Raw genomic sequence first — 18,818 nt, forward strand, 5'->3', positions numbered from 1 at the left:
GAGGAAATCTCAACAAAAATTGTGCAGATGGGCAGAGATCTTGGTTTTACACGTTTAGATTGTAACAGTGTGAATGAATGTATTGATTCTCATTCAAATGATCTGGATGATGAAATCCTTTTGGAGTTGGAACAACAACGAGCCTATGAAGCAGAAGAAGACTAAGACGACCCCACTGATGTCATGGTTGAAGAATTTTCCTTTGCTGACCTTTCAACTTTTGTGAGAAAAATCGACGAAGCTTCCGACTTTCTCATAAATGCCGACCCGAAATTGGAAAGAAGCATCAAAGTGAGACAAAGTCTCAATAATGCCATCAAATGCTACAGAGATCTAGTACTTGAAGAGACAAAGAAGACAAGGATGGTTCAACGAACACTAAAAGACTACTTTAGTAAAAAGTAAATTACTGTATGCTGAAATTGAAGCAATACTTGTTTTGTTTTCTACAACTTTTATATCAGTTTAAAAGGATTTTATTTGTTATTTAGTTAATAAAAATAACAATTTTTTTCATTTTTAAACATTTATATTATCCTAAATTTTTGTAATAAACAAACTAAATTGAAAACCTTTATAAATAGACCTCGAACAATGCGGTTTTGCATAGCACGGACGCTTCTTGAACCAATTAACCGCACTATAAAAGGTATTCCTGTATTTTATTTATCATTATTTTGTATTATTTTTAATTCGCTTTAAGTGTATTGCTAATGTTTATTTTTTTCGTTAAAATTGTCAAATCAGTAATTTTCTTAGAAGTCCGGGTAAATTAATTAATTTGGATCAGCGGAAGTCAAACAGCGAGCCGAGTGAATACGATTATAAGCAAAGTGTAAAAACTCGATTGCAGCTTAAATATTAAATATTCCAAAGCACATTACATCGATTTTTAACTTAGGTTAAGTCCCATGTGAATATTGTAAAAAAATAAACTTTGTTTGTCTCGGTATAGTTTGTATTAGATGTTTTTGTAAATAACTCTTTTGAAGCTAACTGTATATACTGCTTTAATAAGAATATGTTAGAGTGTTAAAAACAAAGGCAATGTTTTTGTCACCGAAGCTGTACATGGCAGCATTAGAAAGATTGTTATTGAAACTTGTATGTATGAGAAAGGCTTGCAGGCTCTAAGTGTAAACATCTCCGAAGTCAGTCAGAAAGAGTTCAAACAACTTTCCGATGGCCGGAACTTACAATCAAAAGAAAGTGGAGGAGAACCAAAGGCGTGCCGAACTTGAAACTTAAGATGAAAGACTCATACCGATTCTTTTGGGGTTGCCAGACTTCATGCGAGGTCTCAGAGGAGGCCTAATAAAAAGGGACTGGAGAAAGCAGAAGGGGTCCCGGTTCCAGAATTGCTGTCAGAGAGGAGGCTGCCCAGTCCAGAGTCGCTGCCATCAGAGAGACTACCCAGATCCACGTTGCTTGAGAGAGGAGTTTCCCGCTTCCAGAAAGGAGCTTCTCGGTTCGAGACGTCGCTAGAGAGAGACTACTTCTAGGCCGCAGACAAGGTTTCAAATTGCTGAAAGGAAGAGTTCCAATTGCCGGAGAAAAGCTTCCAGGCCAGATTAATGTCAGACATTCACCAGTGTGTAGCGTTTTCGTTACAATTTGATGAATCAAACGACTTCATTGATATTGCTCAGTTAATGGTATTTATTCGCATGGTATTTCAAGATTATTCAAGTAAAGAAGAACTTTTGAAAATTATACCATTATTGGGAAGGACTAGGGGAGAAGACATGTTTTCGGCATTTGATGAATTTGTGAAACAACAAACTTCTGCTTTTTAAACTTGTGTCTATTACTACTGATAGTGCTCCTGCAATGATAGGTAATAAATCAGGCTTCATTTCATTATGTAAAAACGATGACAAATATCCAGATTTTTTAACGTATCACTGTATTATTCACCAACAAGTACTGTGTAGTAAAAGATTAAATAAAAAGATGTTTTGGATATTACATTTAAAATTGTAAATTCTGTTCGAGGAAAAGCCCTGAAACGGCAGTTATTTAAATTACAGGCAGATGATGATAGGGAACTTCTGCTGTACAATAATGTTCGCTGGCTCAGCAGAAGTCAGTTTTTAGAAAGATTTCTTGTATTAATTACGATATAAAAAAATTTTCTTGATGAAAAAGGAGATATTTATCCACAATTGAGTGATAAAAGATGGTTGTTGCACTTATCATTTTTAGTAGATTTCTGTACGAAATTAAGCAATTTAAATTTAGAATCACAAGGTAGTGATAAAAATTTAATTGACATGTTAAGTTCAATAAAAAGTTTCCAACAATACTTACTTTTATTAAAGAAAAATATAAATGACCGCAAATTTAGACATCTCCCATATTTATTAAAATTTTTGAACAAAATTAAGAAATGCTTCGCCATGATTTAAAAGAATTGATTCGTGAAATAGAATTATTTGAGGAAGAATAAATTCAAGATTTAAAGATTTTAATAGAACCGAAATGATTGTATCTTTTATCAATAATCCATTTCAAGGAAAAAAAACTTGAACATCACAGAAATTTCAAATAAAATTAGTGGGCTGCTTGATATAAGTTGATAAGCTGATTGATAAGCTGAAGTAGAACTTGAGATAATAAACATTCAGAATAGTTTACATTTGAAATCAGTAAACAATGAAGTCATTTGGAAGTATGCACATGAAAAATTCCCAATATTAACTGATATTGCGCGAAAAATTCTGTCGTGTTTCGGATCGACATACTTGTCAGAATCCGCTTTTTCAAATATTACCGTCATAAAAAATCAATTAAGAAACCAAATTACAAATGATCATTTGGATCATTGTCTGCGATTGGCTACTTCTTCATATCAACTTGACTATGAAAATATTGTGAGGTCCAAACAATGCCAAATTTGACATTAACTTTTTTTTTTTTTTAATCAATCAGCTTTTCCTGTAACTTATGAGTTTGTAATCAATCTGTTATTTTTTCTAACTTTGGTTTTCCAAAATAGAGAAATAAATATTTTATTCCAATATATTTGTATTTTTTTGTTGTATTAAAATAATTAAAAATGATAAATAAATTTTTAAATACACAAAGTTTTTAGTTGTGTATTTTTTTTACTTGTTTATTTGTGTGTAATCAGATATCAGCTTGGGGGAACGTGATCTATATAAGAGAGTAGATCGGCGAATAACTTTTTTTAGAAAAGTAGCTCATGTAGTAAAAAAAGGTTGAACACCACTGCCATAGGGGATGGTGATGCCATTTCCGAAATCCTTCTGAAGGGATGGTCAAGGAATGGGAGAAGCATTGATTACACAGGCCTGCGATGGAAAAGTTGTCTGAGAAGTAATAATTGATTCTTACAAATTTTTATGTGCCGAGTTCAGAAAAAAATAGTAAAAAAATTCTATCACCTACCAATTTTACCCAATTTCTAATTTTATTGTTTTTATTAGTAGTATTTGGATTTAAATTCAGTGCATTGGTATTTATTTTCATTCTCCTTAAATTACAGCCAGTTAGTTGTGTAAGTGCTTTTTTGAAGTGCCTTTTTATGGTAAATAAAGAAATTTCCATGAAACTTCTCATTCTTAAAATAGGAGAGGGAGGGAGGAATGCTGATAAAAGTGCAGGTGGCTACTTTGAATCTGATTCGCTGATATAACGGATGACTTTCCTGTTGTCACAGACACATTTTCTTGTGTGATTCTTTAGTTGAACTTTAGTCGTTGACTACTAAGGTTATCATATTTCTGAAAGGTGGCATATTTTCTAAGTTAGTGCGAAGATTTAATTTAATGTGTTTGCAGTTTTTTTAATATTTTTACTTAGTGTTGCATAATAGTGTTGATGTCATTTGTTAAAATTCGTTTAACCATGTGCTTAAGTGGTGTTTGTAATGGCTTCAAGAGTTTGCAAAAATTTACCTAACAAAGAGAGTACACTAAATACCTGTGTTTTTTGTGCGAGTGGAACAGCCAAGATTGAGAGCAACATTGGATCAAGAAGGAATCACCAGAAAGAGTCACATTAGAACCTGGAAATAAAAATGTGTTACATGGAACTTTGGTTGCCCAGGAAAAAATCCTTTTACCCCCCACTTCACATAAAGCTGGAATTGATGATGCAATTTGTCAAGGCTTTGTCGAAAGAAGGAGAGTGTTTTAAATACATATGTGCAAAATTTCTGAGATTATGTACAGCAAAATTGAAAGAAGGTATTTTTATCAGTCCAGACATTGGGAAACTTATGAAGGATAAACTGTTTGAAAAAAAAAAAATGGCAACTGTTGAAAAAGAAGCATGGAAAACTTTGAAAGAGGTGGTGACCCAAATTTTTAGGAAATCACAAGGACCCCAACTATAAAATGATTGTGGAAGACATGCTGCAGAAATTCAAGGATTTGGGATGCTCCATGAGCTTTCTCAACTCTCATTTAGACTACTTTCCTGAGAATCTGGGAACTGTCAGCGAAGAGCAAGGAGAGCAATTCCACCTAGACATCAAGGAGATGGAAAGAACTTATCAGGGCAGGTGGAATGTCAATATGATGGTGGACTATTGCGGGATGTTGCACAGAGAAGACCCGGGAAAAGAATTCACAGAAAATGAGGGTAATGTTATCTGTGAGACTCAACATGGATTTGTGAAGGGGTACTCTTGTTTCAGCAATATGCTAGCCTTTTATGATAAAGTTACAAGAGCATTAGATGAAGAAAAGGCATATACTGCCATTTTCTTAGACTTAGCAAAGGCATTTGACAGGGTGCCACATGATAAGCTGATATTTAAGTTGCAGCACATTGGTCTGGATGTCAGATTGGTCAACTGGATTCAGTATTGGCTGTCCTATAGGTATCAGAGAGTTGTGTATGGTGGGGCAGTTTCAAAGACAGAAGGTTACAAGTGGGGTCCCACAGGGCTCAGTACTAGGACCTATATTGTTTAACCTTTATATCAATGACATTGCCAGTGGATTGCAAGGGGATATTCAGTTGTTTGCAGATGATGCGAAGCTGGGAAGGATTATTAGTAATAGTGCAGAAGCGGCAGCCCTGCAAGAGGATTTGAATAAACTAGATAGATGGGCAAATGAATGGGGGTGTCGGTTTAATACAGCAAAATGTAAGGTCTTGAGGTTTGGTAAACATCGATGGGACACTGCATACTCTATGGGAGGAGTTATACTGGAGGAAGTAGGAGAGACGAGATCTGGGGTTGATGATTGATAGAAACCTGAAATTTAGGGGATTTATTGCAAAGGTGGCGAAGGTAACACAGAGGATTGCTGCAATAATGAGAAGGATACTGACCTGCAGAGATAAAACAGTTATCATTCTATTATATAAGACCCTGATCAGACCACACTTGGACTATTGTTCTCAGATTTGGTCCCCAAGATTTGAAGGGGATAAATTAACTGTGGAAAGGGTACAAAGATGGTTTCAGGACTGTACAATGTTAGTTATGAGAATCGGCTGAGGGAATGTGGACTGCAGAGTTTGGTGGATAGAAGGAGAGGTGATATGATTGAGACTTTTAAACTGTTAAAAGGTGGTTACAGGGTTAACACTGGGGAGTTCTTTTGCTTGGTTGAACAGCGCATAGGAGTAATGACAACAGGCCATCCCTGGAGGTTACAAAAGGAAACCGTGAGCAAGAGGGTAAGGAGTGGTTTCTTTGCGTGGAGGGTGGTTGAAACATGGAATGCATTTCCTGATGGAGTGGTGAGAGCGAGAATGGTCAATGAGTTCAAGGAGTGGTATGATAGACTTTGTGTTTCTTAGTGGGGGGGGGAGACCTCCCCACGATGAGTCTTGATAGACTTTATGTTTCTTAGGAAAGCCCTCCCACGATGAGTCTTTTGACTCCATGGAGGCCTGAATAATAATAATAATAAAAAGTTCAAAAAGAAGCTGTGAAGGAAAAAGAAAAAGACAACACAATGAAATATTAAGTATGTACTAAAAAGTAATCTTTAATTACTTTAAAGTTTTTTCCAGTACTTTCGTTCCAAAATGTTTACGGAAAATTTTAAATACTGTTATTTTACTTAATATAATGCGTTTTAAAGCTATTTTACTGTAATATTGAGATCCATTTTGTGAAAAATCCTTATGTGACAGAGAAAAATGGGAGAGATATTTGAAATTAGCAGTCAAAAATAAATCATAAACAGTTATTAGTTTCCAGACAACTTTTCATGACTCAAATTTTGCAGGCCTGTGTTATTTTTTTAATTCTGTAAGTACTGTAGCCACTGGATAGGATGGTGAGTATATGGTTGATTTCTGTTGAAAGAGAAGTTCCACTGGAACAAAGATTATAGTCTCTGTTGGTTACAGTTTTAATGATACCATATTGTTCAGAGGAGGTGGTGGAAAGGTTTGTGAATGTCTGTCTATGTGAGTGGATTTTCTATCTCAGTCTATAACAGTGAAGGAGAGGTTACCATTCTAATGTGGTCTAGGCTATGAAGCCAAATAGAGAACACATATCTACATATATTAGCCAGATAGAAAGTTGGAGAGGTGCTGAGTCTTGGGCTCATTTTTCAAAATTTTCCATGTAAAAATTGGTAAGTGGGAAAGAAACCCATAATGGTTACCTCTATCTGTTTGTAAATTTTGTTCTTCCAAGAAAAATAACCAGAATTGATGGCAAAGGAAAAGAGATCTAAGATATCAGAAGAAAATACTTTTTTTTTTAAGAGTGTTAAGGTCATTTAAGAGAATATTAGTAAACAGTGAGATCATGTCGAAGCTTACCATTATATCAGTATTATTTAAAGTTAGATTTTCAGTTTTAATATGGATAGAGTTTTTTTTATATAAGATGTGATAAGTCCACTGAGGGGGATGAGAGTTTGCCAGCTGTTTTGACAATTTGTAGCATAGAACATAAGTGGCATCTACTATAGGTCTTAGGGGAGAGGGAATTAGGTTTGTCAATTTTAAGTAAACCATATATTTGGGGGGGGGGGAACTGAAGGGTTTGAGTTTTTTTGTAATGTTCGATGGCTAGGAAGATACTTTTTTAAGTAGGTTTTTAAATTTTTTTAACCAGCATTTCGTGGGATCATGATCTAGTGGGATGTAGGTAGCTTGAAATCGGAGAAGAATATCCATTTTCTGATTATACAAGGTTTCCCAAAAATAACTCTGCAGTTTTCAATGAAATTTATTTTATGACATTTTGAAGCAGCAATGTATGTAGCATATATTATCAAAGTACAATGTTACAAGTTTAATTACCTGTTATGATAACTCTATTTGTGCACTATTTACAGCCCTACAGACATCAAAATGGAATTCCACCTCAGACCACACTTGGGTAAGCACATCCATAGGAATTGCTTCTTTGGGTGCTGTTATTCTATGGCAGAGATGGGCAAGGGACCGGATTTTTTCTTGATATACAATTTCTTTTACTTATCCACAAAAGAAGAAGAAATCCATTGGAGTCAAATCTGGACTTCTGTGGTGGCCAAGAAATGGGACCTCCTCTGTTTATCCATTTTCTTGGCAATTAGTTGTTGAGCACAATATGCACAGTCACTTCATAGTGGCAGGGCTCCATTGTGTTGGAAAATGAGGCCCTCCACATTCTCAATCTGTGGAAACACTCCACTAAGGTAGTAAGGTAGTACAACACCACATAACCTTATACATATCTGCAAGGAGATGTGTTTTGCATTATGGGAGATACTGAGATAGGAGTGATATAAGCTTGCTCCACCTTTGCAATGAGCTGTCCGGTGCTGTACCACCTACCCGCAGTCCTGAAGATACTTTCAGGCACAAACTTTGTTTGCTCACACTTGGATAAAGGATTAAATTAAATTTATTATAGTCCAACCAAGTGAAAAATAAACTTTCGACAACAAAAAAAAAAGTTTTCAGTTTGCTGAATTAAATTTGTTATTTTCATACCAAATTTATTACATTTTACTGTGATAAAATGTCAGCTGTATATTGAATGGAAAACCTATAAACAAGTAAAACATTTCAGCTATTTAGGCACAATTTTTAATGAAGATTGCAAATTAAACATGGAAATAGTAAATAGAATTAGCAAAGCTGCTATAGTATGACATCAACTAAATTAAATACGGAAATAGTGTTAAGTCGGTGTGAAACTTAAATTTCAGAAAATTACGTTTCATACGGACTTAACAGGTCCCTATGCTTTGGGGAGCAAATAATGATTTATCAGAATAGAAGCACTTGTATAGAAATTTTACCTTTAGTTTTATGTCTTATGTTTTTTTATAATGTGAAATTTCATTATAAATTTAGTGTATAGCTGCTTAGTCTCAGATACTATGTAAATAACTAACCATTTGCTGTAAGAGATAATAACCAAAATGTGAAATGGCCGACTTCAGAAATACCTAGTGAGAGTACAGGTACATCTGTTATGTAGCATGGTGCCTCCCCCCCCACACACCGTAATGCTATGAAAGTTACGAGAGGATTCCATGAGCAACGCTTAGTGCCATGTGACGTAGAGAACGTATGACATAGATATCAATGACGAAAGAGAGAAGTGGCGTGGCATTTAAAAGGAGCTATACGTTGCATACAAGGCTTTTAGACGTTTTCCTGCTGCTGTATTCTTGTGCCTCGGAAGTCCGGCTGGTATGGAGCCTCCATGTGGGTTTCCTTTGTTCAAGGATGTTACGACCAAATGACCAAGGGAACTTACCAGTTGGAAACAAAAGCCCAGCAGATCATGATAGTGGAAAACTACAGAAATCTTCCAATATGAAGTATGGAGAAAATTGCAAAGAGTATCCAGTAAAGTGTGAAGTGAAGCGGTTAAAGTAGGTAGATATCTGATTAGATACTGAAGCGGTTAAAGTAGCACACCAGCAAATTGGTAAGGTGAAAACTTTATGTCTTTTAACTAATGGAATTGAGTAAGAAGATTTTATTGTAAGTGCTACTAGAGACTCTTTGAACTGTTAAGTGATAGATTTAAGAAAGAAACAGAATATTGTCTCATGAAATGTACCTTGAGAGAGAGAGATTTACAAGAGTTCTTAATTAGGCCTGAGATGTATATAAATTGAATAAGATTTGTCAGAGAAGATTGTGAATGGATTTTGATATATATTAAGAATGAGATTTGATCGAATAGAGTGATAAAGCGAGACTAAGTGATAAAATGTTATTAAGTTTCTCAGATAGAATTTTATGGAAAGGATAAATAACTGTATGTAGGAGTGCTAATGCTGTACCAAAATTTTATTGAACGATTAACTCAGTACTTCAAAGTGTATTATATGTATTCTACTTGTAATTAAAATGTTTTGTTTAACTATAAATGTTGTCTTGCCTGTACTTAGATCCTACTGCACTTGCTCATAAAATATAGTGAACCTTGAAAGGTGGGAAAATTAGACATTATCAGGTCATGACTGCAAGTTTAAAATTTATAAATGAGAAGGGTGAATGCTGACTGTGTTCTGACTCCTTGATCATACATGTTTTGTATAATCTAAGATTCAGGGTGGTGCAGCATTAATAAATAAATTTTCTCTGAGTTTAATTAAGGAGTTGGAACCAGTGCTGAGACAAAGAAATAGGCCTTCTCCATTTGCATTTCTTTGTCTCACAAAACAACAGCCTCACTCTTGTCAGGGATTTGGGCAGTAATAAGTATAGTGAGATAGAAGTTAAGAGATAAATGATATTAAAAGGGTAATAAGAAAGTAATAAGTTGGAATTGTTGAAAGAAAGATACATTAGTGTGATTTATGCTTACAAGAGATAAAAAAAGTCTTTAAAACATAAGAGGACGACACAACAATAGGCAACAGAATTAGCAAAGCTGCTATAGTATGACATCAACTAAATAAATTCATATGGAATAAGAGAGAAATTAGCCAAAAACTCAACTAGCTGTATACAAGACATTCTTGAAACCAGTTTTAACTTATGGATCTTAGAGCTGCATTAAAAATAAATCAGTTAATCAAAGACTAGAGATCATAGATATGAGAGGTCTAAGAAAAATTAGAACAGTGAACAGATGCCATCAACCAGAATAATATTAAAAATTAAGATAATATGAAGGAATTTGACATTGTTAACATTCAGGAATATGTGAGCAAAGGTAATCTAAGGTGGTATGGTCACTTAAAACAGAAGCGACAAATGGGCATTTGATGCTTGGATGACAGGAAGAAAGGTCCAGAGGGAGATCAGGATGTAGATGAATTGACACACACTAATAAGTGTGACACGCAGTTAGTAACAATGTAAACTTTTCATGTAGTACTGTCTACTGTCATAATAGACATCAGAAATCTGGAATTACTCTATTGGAATAGAGTATAATAATTAAGGGGATACAAATCCCTTGTTGTTCAACTGCCAGTAAGCAAAACTCTATTCGGTAATTCGGTATATACGAAACTCAGATTTGTAGTTCTCGATCTTAGAGTTTTGCTTACTGGCAGTTGAACAACAAGGGATTTGTATTCCCTTAATTATTATATTAAGGATGCCAGAAAAGTAGCCGTTTTGCTTTCAATTTATGGATTAGAGTATTTTAAATGAATGCAAACATAAAAATTGCCCAAACATGTACTCTGATGTTAACCATCTGGAAGAATTTAGATCATTAACTGAATAGGTTGTTGTTGGATTCTGAGGTAAGAACAGGCCATAATAAGCCTGGTTTCCAGGCTTATTATCCCTTTCTTCAGCCTCTGCACAAAATTATTCTCATTACTATGAAATATTATGACTGGTTGTTCTAATTTTTAAATAAATCTACTACATTCTCTACATTAGCCACTTTGAAATTATCAGTCACCCACTGTCATCCTGCCTTTAATGATACTTTTGGCATTTTTATTCATATTTAATTTTAGATCCTAAGAGCAGGATTTTTGTTTGCATTTTGGCACAAATGACAAAATGTCCACATTATCTCTCCTGTTCTTTTATCACAACTGTTTCCAACTTTCTTTTTCTTTTCATCATTATTGCCATGCATATGGGATCAGGAGCTAATCATGAAAAAACTTCTCCAAAGTAGAATTTACAACAGTCTACTGTTGTTTCATGGCCAAATTGATACTGATCTAAATGATGTTTATAGGCTATTGAACTCTGATTAAATTGAGTTGTACAATGCATTATTCCTCGCATTTCTATGGGAATTTGATTATTTTGTTAAGATTAACTAATTTTCCTTATTAAAACAATGCATGTAACAAGCAGCAGAGTCTGTGTTTTAGCCACAAACATTGCATTTTGTATATAGTTTTTAATTTATAGTGAATATTCAAAGGACTTTGAAAGTTTCACTTTTTTATTTATTAAATTTTGAATAAGTTGATTATAATTGTTAGCTTAATAACACTGTGTTGTGTCGTACATCCTGGCTTTGAATCCGCCATCTTGTTGGAACATTATTTTTATATAAATTATCCGTTTTTTTTTTTTTTATTAATTGTTGGTTGATTACTGATCCAAATATAGAGAAATTTATATTATCCTGTGCCACCCTATATTCAGATTAGTCTATATAATATAGTGGAATCAATCATCAACTAACTTTTTCAATCTCATTTTTCTACAGGCCGAGATTAGTAGAAAAATAATTTGCGAATTGGATTCACTGAAAAATAATTGGATTCACTATAAGCCTTAAATGATAATTTAAGGCTTCCGTAAGGGTCCGATAAACTTTATGAGCGGTGCAGTGAAGAAAAATCAGGCAAACAACAAATTGAATCCAATAAAATAAACATTTAATACAGGATTATAGAACATGTACATTTAAGTAAAACTTTAAAAACAAGATAATACAAATCAGCTTAGTCTAAATACTCATAACAAGCATAAAACATTAGGCATTGCACATTCAGCTGTCAATACTATATTCATCTGAATAATTGAAGATGGTTCACACAGTTCAATGTTACAGAATCTCACAGTAATTATTCTTAAAGTAGAATTCTCTAATTCTCTCTTAGTCAATTAACACTTAATTTAATTATGAGGCAGTTATCACTTCAAGGGGGAAACACTTGAAAGCTCCATACTTTGGCTATTTTTAGTAGAACGCCACAGTTAATGTTAAGATATATCGGGCAGAGCTGCTGAAATATAAAAAAAAATGGACTTCTCTTACCGGGTTACATCTTTTACACATTGGATTCACTATAGGCACACTTAAAACTGTAGTTAACTATCACTCTGAAGCAACACTATTCAAAAGAAATCTTCACTATAATAACTGAAATGTTAAACATAGAGCTTCAGAAGTCATGATGCACTCGTATTAGGTAATCTACTTATTCCTTATTTATTACTATGCATTAAATTCAGTCTTGCGCTGTTCTTCTTCAAAACAATTGGAATTCATTGTAATTTTAGAATTCCGTAGAAATATTTCGAATTGCCTATTAATTTCCCAGTCCTTTTATATTGTTTATTATTTTAACGGTATAATAGAACACAGAAACTAAGTAAATAATTAATTTATTAACTTGATGCTGATATTTCGCTGGTATTATAACCAGCATCTTCAGAGCACAAAAACACTGTTTGTGGTTATAATACTGGTTATAATACTGGTTATAATACCAGCGAAATATCAGCATCAAGTTAATAAATTAATTATTTACTTAGTTTCTGTGTTCTATTATACCGTTAAAATAATAAACAACATGTTCCACGAACACATAAGTCTGTCCACACGTTTAAGTCCTTTTATAATCTATTTACGGCATTTCCAAATCCCCATTACTGTCACCCCTTACTTCACGCATGTGCTATCTAAAATTAACTCTGTTTCCTTGACAACAGCCAATTAAATCCAATCAGAAGAATTACTTAAAATTACTTTCTCTTTCAGTAATGATAAATAAAAAAAATATCATAGTTCGCATTCTCTTTCAGAAATACCAATAAAGAAATAATCCATAGTTCATATAAATAACATTCAGTCATAATAAACACAAATTCTATAACACACATGCATAGCTTCTTATAATATTTTTATACAGAGCCTTTTTATTACTATTACATTACTTAAGATTATATTATTAAATAATAATAAACAAAATTCAAGGCAATTATATGAATAACACACTATAAGCAAGAGACAAACAATAAATAATATTTACAAGTCTTGCCTTTGACATGGAGGATTATGTTGGATTCTGAAAGAAGTATTAACAATTTTCATTTCTCTTCATTTAGAATCCAACAACTGATTTAAAAAAAAAGTCCATAATTCCTCAAGCATTTATGTGTTCCTCAGTATTTTTATTGATATTAACCAATATTATATGATTCTCTTAGGTAGCCATACTTATTTTAAAAATAAATCTTGGATATCATTGTGATTTTTAAAAAATTTTGTACTTTAATTAATTTTTTTAAGGTGAGGTATATCTGCTCTATGGAAGGCTGTACTACATTTGGCAAACCTGTTTCAACTGAAGAAGACATTCTGGTAGTTCGCCGTCATACACAAATTGTTCGAGCTGTTGAATCAAGAACTGGTGAAGAAAAGTAATATATAACTTATTATTATTGTTATTATTATTATTATTATTATTATTATTATTATCATCATTATCTGAGACCTCCAGGGAGCCAAGGGCTCATTGAGGGAGGCTATAAATCATCCAAACCAGCTGTCATACCTTCTCTTAAATTCATTCACACTAGATGCATTCACTATCCCTAAAGGCTAACTATTTCACTGATTCACTGCTCTGTGAGAGAAAAACCTAGCTCTTACCCCTTTTTTGACTGTGAACAAACTTAACTTCCATGGATGTCCCCCGTGTTCTCTCCCCATCTTCTGTATAATGAAAAATTTCATCAGACCACTATCCTATAATGCCTGTTCAAAAGTTTATAGACCTCTATCATATCACCCCTCCTTCTCCTGTTAACCAGAGTCTGTAATCCACATGCTTGCAATCTGTCATCATAATCTAAATCATCTAAATCTTGTAATCCAGATATAATCTTTGTAACTCTTTTTATCTCCTTGGAATCTGGGAGACCAAATCTGTGCACAATAAACCAGATGTGGTCTTATCAAAGCCTTATAAAGAGACGAAATCCTTACATATAAATTATATGAAAGTTTCTTTTGTTCATTTTATTTTGCATGAAATATATATTTCTGTAAGAAATAAATAAATTTTATCTGGATACAGTCTAAGAAGGAAATGTTTCATAAGTACTAGATCCTGATATTTTAGATGTGTTTCACAGAATTCTTAAATTATCAAGTTCAGTATCACTTTGCTGATATGTTTATATATCTTATGCAAATAACTGATGATTAGTCTTTGAAGTGATTGCTGAATTTAGAAATGATTTTAATGAATTCTAAAGTGTACTGAAATTAAATTATTAAATTTTTTTTTTTTTTTTTTGGCAGAATGCTGTCAACCAGAATTAATCATGCATCTTTATTCTTAATTGCCAATCATTAACGTGTTGAAAGTTTTATCTTAGGTATATCTGAGTGGCCTATACATTGTCATTATTCCATTAAGATCATTAATATATATCTATATCTTCTTCTCTGAGTGCCATCTCCTATCAGAGGTTGGCGACCACCTTGGCAAATTTTGAGTGCTCCTGTCACTCTGAGCAGTCTCTCAGAGTTCATGGCAGTCCACTGTCTGATGTCTGCCAGCCAAAATTTGCTTCGTCTTCCTTGTCCTCTTCTTCAATTTATCTTCCCTTTTATAATCAATTGAAGATATATCTATATACATATATAAAGAGGGAAAAAACTGTGAGAAAAAAAGAGAGAGATGCAGTGTGATTTACATTGCATTTCTAATAGGATGTACAATGTATAATGCATTATGTTTTGCATTGCATTATGTCTTAACAAAATGAAAATTTCGTCTCTTTTTTAGCATTAATTAATCTTATTAACCAGTTTCTGTGATTAGTTCCCATACTTGGGATACTAAGTATCTTAACTGCAATAAAAAATTTAGAGCAAATTTTCTCTATGACTTGAAATACTGAATCTCCCCATGACAATGAGAAATTTTTACATTATTGAGAAAGGGGAAACCATTAAAACATAGCTAAAAATAGTTTTCTGTATCACATTTCTGTATCTTTTCTGTTTCATTTCTATCTGTATCTTTTTCTGTTCTATTTCTGTATCTTAAAAAGCATAGTAAAGAAAAAAGGCAAGTTGTAAATAAAAAGGTGCTGAAGACATTCTTCTCAGTATAGCCAAGATAGTTGCATGATTGCATTTCTTCCTTGGTAGAACCTTCTGTGGGTCCATAAGCACATATGAGTCTCATTGTCCAGTTCCCCATTCTGATATTTGCCCACATCACTCTAGCCACGTAAAAAGATTATCCTCATATTTAGAGTTGAATACTATGGCAACTCCCTCTTTTCCCTGATTGTTATTGCCTTAATATAATATTTTATATTTGTTGATTAGATCTCACCTGTTTTTGTCTTCTTTGTTTCAGTCATGCCCATTATGTTGATCTGTTACTTATCAAATTCTTCTGCTAGTTCTATTTCTTTTCCATTGATGCTTCTTATGTTGATAGGATCAGTCTTGAGTTCTGCTGATAGCTGACTGTGCTGTTGCCCTTGTTCCCTGATGAAAACAATCGAGGTGGGGGGCTTATTTAACCAGGTGATGCCTGAGTCAGCATGAAATTCTGTCATGTTGTACCACCATTTTACATTATGGTGTAAGCCAATAAGAGTAAAATTTGGTCAGCTAAATCCTAAGTTTCCAGCCTATCATTCGTTCAATATCCAGTAGATATCTAACAGGGTGCACCATGAGAAGGTGAAGATTGGATATTAGGCCAGAAGTCCTGGACAGTTTCTGCATTTCTTAAAATGTTATCTGGAGGTCTCCTCCCAGTTATATAGCTTTGACGCTTAAGCACGCAATAACATTTTCTGATATGATTATTACAAATATTTTAGTCTGTTATAAATAGTCTGGCAGCATTAGGATAACTAAGACATGCTTTAGTGTCTATGGGTTGTTATTTTTCATATTCAGACTGAAGTGTGACATGTCCTTTTTATCCTTGTAAGTTTTTTAACAGTAATTTTATATACCATATCAATGTCATGACTGTAGCTGTAACATGTTTCATCATTGAGCACATTCAGCAGAATTTATCACACTAGATTATCATATCACTATCCTAGGCAGAATGTCCACCATCACATTTTGCAACACAGTAAGATCTGATGTTAGGCCACAACCAACAGCTTGAATGTGATCTACAGCCACAACCAAGGATATTGTGGAAGGGTTGCTGACATTTACAGTGTGACTTTTGCTGTTTCAGTAATAATGTTGTTAGATTTAAAATTTTTTTGTTAAGAAACCTAAAAAGGCTTTTTCTTTTTATTGAGTCTTATTTTAAAGGGAGGATAAGTAATATCCATTTGTTTTATATATATATTTATATATCTTTCATCAGTTAACGTGTTGTTTAATTGCATGATACCTCCATGAAAATTGTAAAACTTTTCTTGGAAAGTTTCTTTATGAAAAAAATAACCTTAAGAAATGAATTACTGCACATATTCTGAGCTGCTATACCTGGCCTCAGAAATGAATCAATGAATTTAAAAGAGTACCATTAGATTGGAACTCTTAATGAAAAGCACTTCTAAAAGGCATGTATACAGTGCAGTATAAAAAATCGAAAACACATGAGAGAAATCACATTTGTTATTTGAGATACAATCAATAATGAGCTATGGAAATTTTAACAAAGGGCTCGCATCATTGAGCAATAAAAAGCTGTATTTTTTTATTATTATTTGACACCTCCAGGGGGTCCAAAGACTCATTGAGGGAGAGCACCTGCTCTACAAACTGTCTCAATCCACCAACTCCATCTACTGCCAACCACCACCACTAGTATTTCCACAGACAAGCACAAACATTCATGCCTACGGTGGGATTTGAACCCACAGCCTTTTGGGTGGAGAACGGATGTGCTAACTCGGCCAACCAGGCTGGCAAATTTCACACAAAAACTTTTATTAATACAGCTTGTGTACAAATGCCAATCAAAAAAGTATGAGGGGACAATCAACCTATAAAGGTTATAATTTTTAAACAAATATTTCATGATCTAAACATGAAATATTTGCACACAATCATCTGTGTTAATTTATCTTATATAAGAAAAACATTTTTTTAACTATCAAAATATAATAAGAATAAAATCTTTTATAATCGCACATATGCAATAGTTCGCATTTTTTATAAACAAAATAAATTTGTATTGTTTGCAATAGAAGTTTTTATGACAAACAATCTATAAATAATAAATAAATATTATCTAAACACAATAATTGTGAAATACATTATATTTCTCTTTTGCTTTTATACTTCAAGTGATAATCAATGGTTTTTTTAATCATACAATTGGCTACCAGAAGGGAGAAGGGTAAAGACAGCGCATGCACTTATTTTATTTTCTAACTTGGGTGCATTCGTTATAGAGTTGAAACAGTAATTCCAAATAATCCATACACTGCCGAATAGACTAATTTTTGTTAGGCAACCGTATGAGTTTGTTGCTTAATATATTTCAAAAAATTATGTTTTTTTTTTTTTTTTTAAATAAAAAAATATACAAGAACAAGCGGCTTGCAAATTTGAGAAAAATGTAACAAAGGGCTCGTGTGAGCCCCTTATAGCACACCACTGGATACAATCCATTGGCATCTGTACAGACTTTAGCGTGGTTGTACAGTTTTTGGAGAGCTGCAGAAAATTCTGCTTGTTTGATTTGATTGTCTTCAATTGATTTGTTACATCTTTTTTTTTTTTGGATGACTAAAAAATCTGCAAATTTATGTTCTTTTTCAACTTGGGGAACAGAAAATAGTCCAGAGGGAATAAATCTAGTGAGTAAGGGGTGGTGGATGATAAACGGCAGGGATGCTTTTTGTGTCAAAAAATGATGCACATTTGCAGCTTTGTGAGCAGACGCGTTACCATGCAACTGGAATGTGGCAGGACATGCATACATGCTGAAGGACAAACATGCTTCTTTATAAAATTCCTCATTCACTTTCTCCTCTACAATATGAATTCTTTGTGCAACATGCCTTGATGCATGTTGCACAAAGAATTCATAGGTCTGAAAGATGTCTCACCCACCCATTCAGAACTCTTTCACTTTGTTTCACGATCATAGGTGAAACATCAGCTCTCATCTCTTGTAATAATTTTCAAAGAAATTTTTATCTGCGTCTCCTATCACAATAATATCTTAACAAGGCACGACTCAATCTTCTCTTTGCTCATCTGTCAAGGCATGTTAGACAAAACATGCATACAACTTCCTTTTCCCAAATTTTCACTCAGAATGCAAAGAATGACACTCTTAGGGATGTTTGAAGCATCTGCTATCATCCGTATGTGATTCGATGATTGTTCTTCACCAACTCAATAACAGCGGTATGTTTCCTGAGTTCAAATTGATGTTGGATAGCTACTTCTCTTGTTATCTTTTACTAATTCCCTTCTGTCACAAAATCGTGAATACTACCTGAAAACATAAGATCAGTTCAGAACCTCATTTCCATGTGCCTTTTGTACCATTTCTAAGGTCCTACTCCAAACCAGCTGTACCCCCACATCATCACTCCTCTACAACAAAACTTTACTGTGGTAAAAAGTGTTCACCAGGCTGCCTCCATACCCTGGCATCAGACTGGAAACAGGCGAACCTTGATTCATCGCTCCAGAGTACTTTCCATTGGTCAGTTTTCCAGTTCACATGCTTTTTGCACTCAGCCAG

The 18,818-nt window shown here is 33.7% G+C and overlaps 1 protein-coding gene across 4 annotated transcripts in view; it reads left to right on the forward strand.

The window, feature by feature from the left end:
• The window catches only part of LOC150106429 (eukaryotic translation initiation factor 2-alpha kinase 3-like), a 326,794-nt gene that overhangs the window by 96,992 nt on the left and 210,984 nt on the right, over positions 1 to 18,818 (forward strand). For all 4 annotated transcript variants that reach the window (XM_090393133.1, XM_090393132.1, XM_090393130.1 and 1 more), the window contains one exon: positions 13,403 to 13,533. In XM_090393133.1, the coding sequence (XP_090249259.1) occupies positions 13,403 to 13,533 (131 nt within the window). The remainder of the gene's footprint in view (positions 1 to 13,402; positions 13,534 to 18,818) is intronic.

The sequence above is a fragment of the Typopeltis vanoorti genome, chromosome 5, assembly GCF_054136105.1.
Source record: "Typopeltis vanoorti isolate ZY-2024b chromosome 5, IOZ_Tvanoo_1.0, whole genome shotgun sequence".
Lineage (NCBI taxonomy): Eukaryota > Metazoa > Arthropoda > Arachnida > Uropygi > Thelyphonidae > Typopeltis > Typopeltis vanoorti.